At 40.1% G+C, this 13,112-nt stretch overlaps 2 protein-coding genes and 1 non-coding gene across 3 annotated transcripts; all 3 read right to left on the bottom strand.

The window, feature by feature from the left end:
• Positions 1–3,398: 3,398 nt before the first annotated feature.
• Positions 3,399–5,701, bottom strand: rbx1 (ring-box 1, E3 ubiquitin protein ligase). Its single transcript, XM_010770707.1, has 5 exons — positions 5,591–5,701; positions 4,545–4,623; positions 4,312–4,382; positions 3,751–3,836; positions 3,399–3,572 (listed from the first exon to the last, which is right to left on the bottom strand). The coding sequence occupies exons 1-5, from the start codon at positions 5,666–5,668 to the stop codon at positions 3,560–3,562; spliced, it is 327 nt and encodes a 108-aa protein (XP_010769009.1). The 5' UTR covers positions 5,669–5,701; the 3' UTR covers positions 3,399–3,559.
• Positions 5,702–5,890: 189 nt separating this feature from the next.
• trnaq-cug (transfer RNA glutamine (anticodon CUG)) lies at positions 5,891–5,962 on the bottom strand. Its single transcript has one exon. It is a non-coding gene; the product is annotated as a tRNA-Gln (tRNA).
• A 724-nt stretch (positions 5,963–6,686) lies between these two features.
• LOC104945084 (chondroadherin-like protein) lies at positions 6,687–12,588 on the bottom strand (the record flags this gene model as incomplete). Its single annotated transcript, XM_010770709.1, has 7 exons — positions 6,687–6,993; positions 7,145–7,311; positions 7,879–8,231; positions 8,318–8,654; positions 9,558–9,817; positions 11,138–11,376; positions 12,431–12,588. Coding segments are annotated over 7 exons (1,821 nt in total), but the record flags the coding sequence as incomplete, so codon positions are not given.
• Positions 12,589–13,112: the final 524 nt, after the last annotated feature.

Genomic DNA, 13,112 nt, shown 5'->3' on the forward strand with positions numbered 1-13,112 from the left:
ACACACACACACACACACACACACACTTCTCCGCCTCATTCCATGACATTTTTTTTGAAAAATCTTGAAGCTGGGCGTGTCTGAAGCTTGGCGATTTTTTGCGAGCAACAACCAATCACATGAATCTCCCGCCCCTGACATACAAAGCAATAGCAATGTTAAAACGAAGTAAACTGGATATAAACTCTCCAAACAGGCGAAAACCTACCGGTTTCACCCACTGTCTCTGCCACCTCCCTCCATGCCTGGTTCCTCCGGTTTGTATCCCGGTAAATAGTTCTGGTCGTAAAGAACCGGGTGATTTGCTACCGTAATATCTCGTTTGGAATATGAGGAAATGAACTGCGGTCTGGCTCTCCCAGCTTGCACGCGGTTTGATTGGCTGCGCTTGTACTTGCGGGAATTGCATTAACGGGATTTGATTGGCTGATGCCAAGCATCGAGCCTCAAAAGTTGAACATTGTTCAACTTTTGATGCCGATAGATGCTCGTGATGCTTGCAAAGCCATGCCATGCTCCCCACAATGCAGTTCGGCGAAGATTAAAAATCTTCTACGTCACCCCATTCAAGTGAATGGGCGAAGCGTTGAAAGCATTTTTCGATGCCTGTAGTGTAGACGGGCCGTTACTTCGATTTTAATATTGCACTAGGCCATCTTGCTACATTGATATGATTTTGATGGATTGTGAAGACCTACATCTGATTTTGAATGCCCTCCCTGGATGAATTTGACCGTGTTTCTCCCCCCGTATTCCCCTCCAGGACCCCGAGGTGATGACGGCCTTCCAGGATGTCGCACAGAACCCAGCCAACATCTCCAAGTACCAGGACAACCCCAAAATCATGGCGCTCGTCACCAAGCTGAGCTCCAAGTTCGGAGCTGCCCCACAGCCGTAAACGAAAGAAGGACCAAAGAGGAGAGAGAGGATCCGTGGTGAAAGAATCTGGAGAGCCACGACGCATTTCAACGATTATTCCACTGTGTGCAGATCAAACAGGGCAGCGGGGGGCGTCGGGTTAATTAAGTAGAGAAAGTGGGGCGACTTTTGAAATGATCTTAATGAGCCTGTTACACTTAGCATCCTCCTAACTCAGACTGACTCTAACCTGTATCCCGAAACGCTAAACTGGGGTCCCCCGCATTAAGATGCTAACACAGATGTTTTTACAGCCATTTAACTCGTGGTGATTGTTCAGCTTCCGGTTTGTGTTTCCTTTCTCCAAACAGAGCCGTATTCACAGACAACTGTTGGGATTTCTTTGCTATCAGATGTATTGTTAATGCGTAAAAAGAAAAGTCACTGTCCTTGATGTCTGACCCTGTTGAAATGTATGATTCACAATAAATTCTTTGTTGCTGCAAACAGGTTTAACATTATTTCTAGTTATTCTTTATTTCGTTATACAAACTGATTTTACAGAATCACATGCAGTCTTTCTTTTCTGTTTTAGTATCCAGAAGGACTCTCAACTAGGGGTGCGTACCGGTACCCGGTATTACCGAAATACCGGTTACTGGGGGCTTCGGTATGCCGTACCGAAATCAGATCCGGTTTACGATACTATTTTTATTTAGTAGGCGTAATATCCTTAAACTCACGCCCAAACCGTTTAAATTACGATGTCAATTTCGCCGTGAAACTCCGCAAACGAGTCACTGTGGAGTGTGGGCTGCATTTGGAAAATCTAAAGTATGGCTGCATATGGTGGGGTCTGTAACCAGTGCCAGTCTGAATGGTGGGGTCTGTAACCAGTGCCAGTCTGACTGGTGGGGTCTGTAACCAGTGCCAGTCTGAATGGTGGGGTCTGTAACCACTGCCAGTCTGAATGGTGGGGTCTGTAACCACTGCAAGAAGTTTATTTCTGGGAAAGGTATCCACACATCCAACCTCCAACCAATGCTGTCTGGTATGGCAACCAAGTACCTTTGTGTTCAGGGAAGCAGCGTGCCAAGCGAGAGAGTGTTCAGTTCAGCAGGTGATATCCTACGCTGTGAAAGCGCCAGTTTGGATCCAGAGAGAGCAGATATTCACAAAACTGAACTGTGATGGGATTTGTTTTCTTTCATCAGGCAAATGTTGATTTTAATGCTATTTGTTTTATGTGCAATGCCGAGATCTCATGATCCTTTGTGTTCTCTGGTCAGTCGAATCTCAGGTTGAATATTGATTATACTGGTGCTATTTTCTTTTTGCATTGACAAGATGTACTATTCACGCCTGATTGTTATAAATGATATTGCAGAATCTGTTTTCTTCANAGATAACGTGTTCATTGTTTGTTCAGTACTAAAAGGTCAGAGTCCCACAATTGAATTTAATATTCATTTGACATGTTAACTATATCATAAAGCGCTTCATGGGAGTAATTGAGGGATGTTTACATTTTTCCCTTATGCAACAATCACGATATGTATCGGTATCGTTCAGTGGTATCGTAAACAAGTTAACGATATGCATCTCAACCTGGGATTCTGACATGAGTTTAGGTTTTTACTGTCGAGTTTTACTAACAACGTCATGAAAGCAGCACCTTGTATGTGGAGTCCTTGTGGAATCCATTTTGTTATTTAGCATAAATAATTTAATCTCATACTCACAACTGTATGAATGCAACTGCTTTATCTGAACAAGAAAGCTTGAATATTGACAAACATGGCTAAATTGAATGTTGGGTCTCAAAAGTTGAACTTAACCAAAGTAGAAAAGACTTTAAAGCTGAAAAAAGTAAACTATTTGGATAATTGATCTTGTTTTATAAAGAAATGACTCAGGGAATTTCAGTTTTTATTCCTAATTGATTTTGATTATTTTGGATCGGATAAACAAGCAATTGAAAGATGTTACTCGATGGGAACATACCATTATAAACTACCAATTGTGTTGCACATTTTCCTCAATGTTTTAATCAATAAAAAGGCAAGTCTATTCTAGGCATTTTCTTAAAAGTCAAGATCTGTTAAATGTATCTTTTCGGGACCACAGAAACTAAAATATCTGCGAGTCCCTACAGGTGCTGCAGTGTAAACCCGGCGGAGGGCAAGGAGGTTAATAAGGGATCTGATTCAGAGGATTACTGCTCTGACACATGGGCCGTTCCTCAATGTCGAGTATACCGGCTGCAGAGCCACTATCTCAAGTATACTACGTCATCGAGTGGCGCCGAACGACTGTTTAAATGCCCAGCATTCGGCGCCACTCGATGACGTAGTATACTTGAAATAGTGGCTCTGCAGCACATTGAGAAACGGCCATGGAGTCCTGAATCACTGCTTCAAGCTGTCCACCAAAATGAAATCAAACCATTAACCAACATCTGAAGATCTCGGTTATTTTCAGCAGCTGGACTTCCTGTTTCTCATTTTCTCTCACTGACGAGTCAGCAGTAAAACAACCCGTTCTTTGTGACAACATGAATGTTTATTTATGAACTTACAACATACCAAAACAAAGACATTTGCGTAAAATAACAACTAGGCTTATTAGCCTGGCGGGGTGGGGTGGGGAAGCAGTACGGGTGATGCTCGTAGAAGCCAAGAAAAGGTCAGCATTAATACAGCTAGTGTCCGTATCTGTGGAGAAAAGACAGAGAGAGGAAGTGCCGTTAGTAAAGGGCTTCATTTCAGGAAATACTCAAAACATTTCACTGTCAAAGGCAACAAATGAGGAATTGAAATAACAACACACATCTCCCCAAAGCTATACATCTCTGGCTAAAACAAAAAGTGATCTATAAGTACTATTACTCACTTCTGAAACTCCCACTCCCTGTTGTCCAGAGGGCACACCTGTCTGGTTTTCAGCCAGCGGGAAATACAGTGGAAATGGAAAGCATGCTGTGGAAGAAAAAAGAAAAAACATGAATTCACTTCGGAGAAATATGTGAGACCATATGTGAGACCAGCGCTACATTTACAATCTTATAGCCAATGCCCGAAATTTACAAAAATGTAGCTAATAATTAAATCATTTGTTCGCAATGATCAACCCTATAAAACTAAAGAATCGTTGTTGCCTCGGTTATGTTAGTAAATATAGGAAACACCTATAGAAGTGTGACTTAACATTGAGAACTTGAACACTAATAGTTTCCCTTCACAAATCCAGATTATATATGCATGGCAACAAATATATTTGTTAATGTTTGTCAATTATCTAGGCAAAATTCACTCCTGAGCTACAAAATATGCCAACATTGTGAAAAGAAGAACCTCTTGAATACTTATATTATGAAAATGTAAACCAAAAATTGCTGACAGGTGAAATCAACACGATAATGGCATGTGCTTGAATTAGAGTATCGAAACTCACATTGCAGACACCCCAGGCTACAGTGCACTCCTCAGAAGTTGCTGAAGCTTGGTTGGCCTGGCACTCTATACCTGAAGAGGGAGATAGAAATCTGTCAACAATTCAATTCACAAACAGGCTGACATTTAGAGCCTCATATCGTGTTGCTTATGTGCTCTTTGACAGCTGCCGCCCATGACCAAATCATTTCTTATACACAGTCCATTATGTATACAAGGGTAAATTAAACTCACAGAGATCCATGATGTGGTTCCTACAGATGGCACAGTTATCCACCACAATATCCCAGGCCCACAGCGCAACTGCATTCCACTGGTCGGAAATGTAAAAAATACAATAAATATAAGAAGATGCATTACAATCACTGACAAATGTAGTTGATAAAATTAAATGACAGTTTCACAATACATTTTAAATCCCACAACCAACGTTATGATTGGTGTACTGTTAAAGATAGGACACAAACAAAGTGTGACTTCGTATTTTGTATAAATGATATGAACTTCAGCCAGATGTCAGTTATTTATAAATAGATAAGGCAAATAATCACCACACTGCTTCTTTCCCACTCTTCAGTAGTTTTACTATAGCATATGAGATGCTTGCAACATCAAATCTGAGAAGCTGTCACCCAAATACTGTGTTTACATTACTGTCACTGTAATATGACTCTTAACTGTAATTGCGTCATAACATTAAGCTGCTGTTGCTAATGATAATTAACCATTGCTAAGTTAATCGATGAACATGTCATATAAAACTGGGTTCGTAAAACGCATTACGCGGGTAGTTTGATAGAAAGTGAGCACAATAAACATTGAAACATAGTCAGTTTGTATATTCAAACCATATTATATACACTTCTTGCAAGTTATAACGTTATAAAGTTCATGTTTTCAATATTTCTGGAGGCTATCAAACTCCGGAGGGCGGCTTAGCTAAGCTAGGCTAATTTATCTCGCAGTTAAGAGCTTAGTTATTTACCGTTACGTAGGTCAGGATTTAATGTTAACCTTGGGAAGGCTTTTTCTGTTTATTAAACCGTGAGTATTATTGGTGATCCCTGTAACATCACTATAAGTCCTAAGAATATATTTTTTGCTATGAAAAAGATAAGTGCACATTCATGCCCTGTTTGTAGCAGGCTAACAGCTAATAGCTAACTGTCTCTATGTCTTTAACGGTTACACTTAGAAAACGTTAGCGGTATTTAGCGGTCATTTGTGGTTTATGGCAGATGATATGCTATCTTTACATCAAGAAACCGTGTCAAACTTACCTTTTTTACTTCAAATCGCTTCTTGCTAGCCCCACTGTTAGTGCCGGTCGGCGTATCAACATCCATAGCTGCTGCCATCTTGCGAGGAGAAATTTTGCGCTGAAGTAAACGTGACCCGGAAGAAAAACAGCGTTTCCGTCAGTGAGAAACTACTTACTGTTGATCCCGATTGTAGTCGTTTGTGTCATGATATGTTCATTGTGGAAAGAATCTTATTGCTCTGATGTTGCTTAAAACAAATGCTTGCTCTGTAAGACACATTTACATAACGTAAAAAGCGCTCAAAAAAGAAAAAAAGTTAGGTTCTACCGAGATTTGAACTCGGATCGCTGGATTCAGAGTCCAGAGTGCTAACCATTACACCATAGAACCACATGATGTACATTGATGTACAGTAACACTATATTGTTGCCACTTGATTGAAATTATTTGGTAATTTAGTCCCTTATACATTTCAAGTTTACATGTTTTAACACTTTCTCACGATTTTGAACTGCTATTGAGTCATTCTTACCTAAAAACTCTCTTAAACTTGCATCTTCAATACATTCGGGGCCACTTATAAATCCCCTTCTACAAATATTGAACCTTCTTTGAGACTAAGTAAAAGATCCCCTTTGTCAGATTTTTTTTATGGGATAGAATCAATAGAATATTTTCAGAACATGAGTGGGTGACATTACATTGCTAAACTGAACCGGAGCAACTCCCATCCCCACAATTCACACTCGATGCATAATATAAGTGTAGCATCAGCATTTCAACGTCCAACCTACAATCATCTAATTCATGTATCAAATACCAATATCAGATCATTCTGGCTGGAAGAGTATTATCTTATTCACCTCTCAGTTTAACATACAACTCAAAACGACCAGATAACCCCAAACTGGCCAAGCAAATAGTCATTTATAGACTATTTATTATTCATCGTAGTGTACTCTCTTCATTTTTGTGTCCCCTTTTTTTTTTGCTATTCAGTTTTAGCATGCTCAGACAGTCAATTGTGTATGTAAACTCCAAACGGAGTGAATTGTGATCTTAAACTCTTTAATAAAAAGAGGCGGTTCAGACTTTCAATTTGTTTTATTTCTTATTACAGTATCTTCTGGTTCTTTGTCACTTTTGGTGCCACAGGTTTCCTTTGAGGTTTTTTCTTGGTGGGTTTTGGTAGTTTGGCTTTTGGTTTTGCAGGTCTAGCTTTGACTCCAGAGACCTTTGAGACACTGGCTTTGGGTTTCTTGAGTTTTGGTAGTCTGGGGGCCGTAACAACCTTCTCATCTGGAGGAGATACGCTTTCTGTGCAGGACTTGAACACAGAAAGGTCCCTGACCTTCTGACCTCTTATCTCAAGAGGCTGCCCACAGGTCGCGATCACCTCAAACTTAAGCTTTTCCATCCACCTGGGAGAGAGAAACAGACAAAAAATAGTTGTCATTAATTATCAAAAAAATGCGAACTAATTTCCAGGTTTGAGGACACATTCCTGCAACACAAGGTTCCCAAAAAGAGTGATATCTGGTAACTTCCTTCTCTTATTCTAGGTAAACTGACCTTCGTAGTGGCAGCAGAGCACAGTCGCACAGCAGGGGGTTTTCCTTGAGGTCGACCACCTCCAGGCCGGTGAGGGGGCTCAGGTCAGGAAGCTCCGTCAGCTGGTTCCCTCTCACAGTCAGAGCCTTCAGCCCCGGACCGAGCCCTCTCAGAGCGTCCAGGGACATCTGCACAGATACAATATAAAGAGCTGATTAACAATAAGTCCTTGCCAAGCTGTTAGCATGGATCAGGCCTCAGTGTAATTAATCGTGTTAATCCAACATTTTATTTCACGCATATGGTCATATTTATGCTTACAAACCTGATGAGAAGGCAGATATTTTTTCTTTTGTTAGATCTCTTAACTCCATCTAGTACACATGCTGACTCCAGAGGAACTCACCCCCCATTGATCTTCCTTTTAACAATATCAACTTTTCTCAATGGAGAAAATTACTTTTACTCTCAGACTCCTTAAGAAGAATGGATTAATGATCGGGGAAAATGGCATTGTAATAAATGTCCAGAATCTTAACAATGTCATATATATGCATTGTGAACTGAACGTGTGCTTTTATTGTTACTTTTGTACTCAAAATATATGAAATGCTGTGCTGTTAGCATGATAAATCTCAATGCTAATTTGTATTAAATGGATCTTGAACGCATCATAATGTAGCCTCACTTCCTCGGCTACTTCTAGCTCTCCTGCACAATTCAACATATATTTACTTTTCAAAGGTCTCTCCTACCTTCTCCACGCCCATCTGATCCATGTAGAGCCTCTTCAGACTTTGAGATATGGACTGGAAAGCATTTGGTCCCACGTAGCGGATTGAATTCTGCGACAGGTTGAGCTCCTCTAGGTTCGTGGCCTGGGACAGAGCGTGGGTAGGAATCTCCTTCAGCTGGTTTGAATCCAGGTGAAGTGTACCGAGGAAAGCAGAGTCCAGAGAACCCTTTGCAACTGAAGTTATGGTGTTGTTGGTCAAGTAAAGCTCTCTGAGTTTAGGGGTTTTCGAGGACAGCAAACCAGCGGGTTCTAGTTTGGAGATGGCATTTCTCTCCAGGTGTAACACGAACAGACTTGGTAAGAGAGCCAGAGCTACAGGAGGGACACAAAGAGACATCAAATATCATGTTTTTTTTACTTTCCTGTGCTTCTTATATTTAATCTATCTAACCACTCACCTGATCCTGGAAATTGTAGCAGTCGGTTCCCTTCCAGGTGAAGGTAGTTGAGCTTTGGGGCTCCAGAGAACGCTCCAGGGTCCAAAGACGTGATGTCGTTTTCCGAAAGATACAAATAAAACAGGCTCTTCATTCCCCGAAAGGCCCCGCCCTCGATTTCGTGGATTTTGCAGAACTCCAGATGAAGAGAAACCACCTGGCTGGTGCCGGGGAAGCTGTTGGCAGGGAGGTGGTGGAAGTGGTTACTGCGGAGGTCGAGCATCTGCGTCTTGGCAGGGAAACCTCGCGGGACTTTGGTGTGACCCCGATCCTCACAGGTGGCGTGCTGAGCTTCAACCTGGGGAGGGTTGAAATCAGAGTATTATCAACAATACATCTTAGTGGGTTTTGTAACAGCAGTGGGTAAAGTCTTCACATATTTTACTGTATTTGTAAATAGATTCAAGATTCAGATTCAAAGATGACCCGAGCTCCTCCAACAATACAAAATAAAAAGTAGTGCAAAAAGTCTATAGAACATGGGATATTTACAAGAACAGAATATGAAATTAAATAATGTAAATTAAGACAAAATTAAATACGGTTTATTGCGATGATAACTATTTATATAAATTAGAAGATTGCAAGACGACAACAGGAATTGAGTTTATCGTGGCACTTAACCTTACACAAATATTTTTAATATCTAGTCGCTACATTTGTCTGTGTGTAAATTGGTGCTTAGGCAATAAGTGTAAGAGATGTTACGACGTGGGTGTACGAAAAAAGCTATGCTGGGGGCTGGGAAACCAAAACACAAGCAAGCTAAAAGGTCTAATGAAACTAGAGAGCTGGTTGATAATTATTTGCGGACTGGAAACCTAAACATTGAGCTAAAAGACGCCTAAAAGGTCTGAAAGAACTTCTGGGCTCATTTGCACCCTTTAAGTTTATTTATTTATTTTGATTATATATACTATTTTGTATGTTCTTACCCATTATGACTATGTATGTCATTAAGTATGGTATTCCTGTCATGCTATGTTTTTTCTTTATTATTTCTTGTTGGCTTTTCTTTTTGTCTTCTATGTTGAAAAAGGGATTTCCATAAAAATATTTGAAAAAAGATCTGAAAGAACTGCAAAGCTCGTTGATAGTTATCTGGTTTCATTTTCTACAAACACTTTCATTTGCATACACTTAACAACATTTACACAACACATTGTTCCACAATTCTTGTATCAGACAGTAAGTCACTCACATCGCAGTCGCAGTTCTCCGGACACTTCCCTTTCTGTTTGGGCTTCGCTGTGGGGGGGGCGCTCTCTGTGGGCTCCAACTCAAACTCCTCCTTCAGAACTTCCCCCCGGCTGCGGCAGCGCAGATCCAGAGGAGCCACGCTCTGCAGGGGCTCCTGTGAGAGGTGGGGGGGCCCCACACAGGCCCCCAGCAGCTTCACATTACGGACCCTCGCCCACTCCCTCAGGGGCCGCATGAAGCAGTTACAATACAAGGGGTTGCCTTTGAGAAGAATTAGTATAAGATAAAAAAAAACAACGTAATTAATCAGTGTTTGGAAAATTGAAACGTTATAGCAGCGACAGAGATAAGAGTGAAACACAGGATGTAAAGGTGAGAGTTTGAACAAGGATAATAATAACAACAAATACAAAAAGTACATAAAAGTATACATTGAATTATAGATATTTATTGTTAATAATATTTTAAATATATAGAAATGTCAATTTGGAAGTGCGAGGACAGGAACAACTAAAGATGACCTTAACTTTTTACTTTTATTAGTTTTTACTTATTACTTACTTTAATTGAAGTGATGTCATTTCTGTTGATGTCTTTTGTATTTTTATTTATTTATTTGAGCAATGTTGTTTTTATATTGTCGTGGTTTATATTAATAAAGACGCATCTAGAACAGGGGTGTCAAACTCAAATACACAGTGGGCCAAAATTAATAAATGGGTGCTACTCGAGGTCCGGACTGGTTCAATGTTTATTGCAAAGCTTATTCAAATGAACTTAAAGCACATTTTAAACCTGGAACTAACAAAGCTTAAATGATTGCCTATAAAAACAACATTAAACATTAAATAATCAGTTGCATTCATTTCTTATGGCTCTATCTGCAGCTTTTCCAGAGTCATTTCTTATGATTACATTTTCCCACAGGCCAACAACAGCTTCAACAAAACTATTTCCCTCAAAGAGAAAAGCAAACATGCCCTGTTGTCGTGAGAGAAAAAGTGCAGAAGGAAACATCCATTAAACTCAGTGTGCTGCTCTGTGATGCTAGTTCAGATACTTGGCATCTCATCTTGGGTGCAAGGTCATCAATGTTTGGGCTCAGGCTCTGAGCTGAGGAGACCCTCAGGATGGAGTGAAGGTGTGCGTGCAATATACCGGCGGGCCAGATCTAATAGTAATTAGAAATTATCCTGCGGGCCGAAATTAAATCCACCAAGGGCCTGATTTGGCCCCCGGGCCTTGAGTTTGACACGTGTTCTAGAAGATATAGAACTCTGGGTTGCCAAATCATCGAATGTAACAATACTAAAAAAAGACAGTAGGGAAAAATCATCTTTTTTATTTTATTATTATATTTAATATTTTATTTCGTTTTTTTGTATTATTACTATTATTACTATTATTACTATTATTATTATTATTATTATTATTATTATTATTATTATTATTATACTATTACTTATACTGTTATGTTATCATTACCATTTTTGTGTCTCTTTTAATGTGAAAAATAAAAATAAACATCTGTATTCCTCGTCCTTATCTGTGTGGATTCAAACAGTGGGATCAGATTTGTACCTGTCAGGTTGAGGCTTTTCAGCTCATACGGACCCTTCAGGGGCTCCAGGTACCGCAGCTGGTTGTGGCTGAGGTCCAGGTGAGAGAGGAGGGGGGCCCGGGACAGAGCCTGATCAGAAAGGTCCTGCAGGGACATGTGGTCCAGGTACAGGTGAGTGAGCTTCACCATGGAGACGGACTCTTCACCCAGGTAGGTCATGGGGTTATGGCTCATGTCCAGACGCGTGACCTCAGGGAGTCTGTACGGGGAGAGGAGGATTTACTGCTGTTAGTTTCATTATGTACTAGACTCATATCTACCTTTACACCACACACACACACACACACACACACACACACACACACACACACACACACACACACACACACACACACACACTTTTTACGCTGCTATGGACAGTCTTGCACTAATGTACATTTCTCAAAGATATTGAAGTGACTGTTATTTTGTATATATTGATTGTTGTGCTTTTATGTAGGTCTTAATGTGTTCATATGTATACATGTGTCTTTTGATTGTGTATATATAGGTATATTTGTATTTTTGTATTCGGGATTGTTGGAAACGGTATTTCAATCTCTGTCTGTACACACAAACTGTAGGATTGACAATAAAGTTTACTTTGACTTTGTTACTGTCCTTCTAGGGTTGAATAAAATAAACTCTTGGATTGTGTCTGGATGAGCCCTGCTGAACTGCCTCAATCAGTTAGGGGTAATTGAATTAGTTCTGTGTGCAGGCCTCAATCACATTATCAATGAACCAGATTTTCATTCAGAGGCTTTATTTGTCATGTGCACAATAGCTACAGTGTGGTTGTTGGCAATTCAGATCTGAAGTCTTAGGCCACTCCAACACTGCAACATGAGATATACTTAACATTTAAAGGAAGAAACAGCAGTAGACATGATGGCGCAAGTAGGTTGCAGGAATAAGAACAACGATTACCCATTAGATAAGATAAAGCAGAATGTGAAATGAAATACCTTACAGTATAATAAATGTAGGCATGTCCCTAAAAATGAAAAATGCCAACGTAATGCTGGCACTGGAATCAGTAGGGCTCATCCTCTGGGGACCGTGAATGTCCCAAATTCTTTAAAAGTATTTTAAGCTTGGTTTTTGCCCAATAATACTTTGCCAATAGCTATGCTGTATTTGTGGTTAATAGCAAGAAGCTGTGGCATTTGTAGCTTAAGTGCCACTGCTGAGAAGCCATTAGCACAGTTGAGCATTATAATATTAAAATACTTCTCGTATAAGGCCCATAATAGTCCTGCAGACGGTCCCACCTGCTCATGGTCTGCGTGGGGAAGAACTGCAGCTCGTTGTGGTCCAGGCTGAGGCGGCTGAGCGTGAACAGGCCGGTGAACGCCTCGGGGGCCAAGTTGTTCAGGGAGTTACGGCTGAGACGAAGCCACTTTATGTTCTGCAGGCCCTGGAAGAGCGGTCAGAGTGTCGTGAGATCATACAGCCAGACAAACTGATAACCTGTGGAGAGTGTGTACAAAGTGTGTGTCGCAGCTTCCTTCCTGATGGCTTTCAAACTGACATTTCCAACGTGTTGTCTTTCAAGTTATTGGTTTATTTGGGATGACTTGACGTTATGTGGCTCGTGTGGTTAATTAAAATAAAATAAAATAGTTTCCACAAGCATTCAAAAATAAAATAGGCATTTAAAAGAGGCAAAACAAATCAAAACAAGAGGCAAAACTCTAGTCAGATGAAAAGGAAACTTAGATTATCTGTCCTTATGTAATTATATTTGTTACTGGAAATTTGTATTTTCACATTTATATTTTCCACATCCACTTATATATATTTTTTACTTTTTGATGCTATTTTATTTCTATTTCAGAAATATTTTGGACTGTTTATTTCTTGTGTCTTAATTTCTCTTATGTACATTGCCTTGTTTTTTTATCCTGCTGCAACGCAAACATTTCCCAAATTGGGATCAATAAAGTACCTATC

Source organism: Notothenia coriiceps, unplaced genomic scaffold (genome assembly GCF_000735185.1).
Source record: "Notothenia coriiceps isolate Sejong01 unplaced genomic scaffold, NC01 NC01_scaffold00009105, whole genome shotgun sequence".
NCBI lineage: Eukaryota > Metazoa > Chordata > Actinopteri > Perciformes > Nototheniidae > Notothenia > Notothenia coriiceps.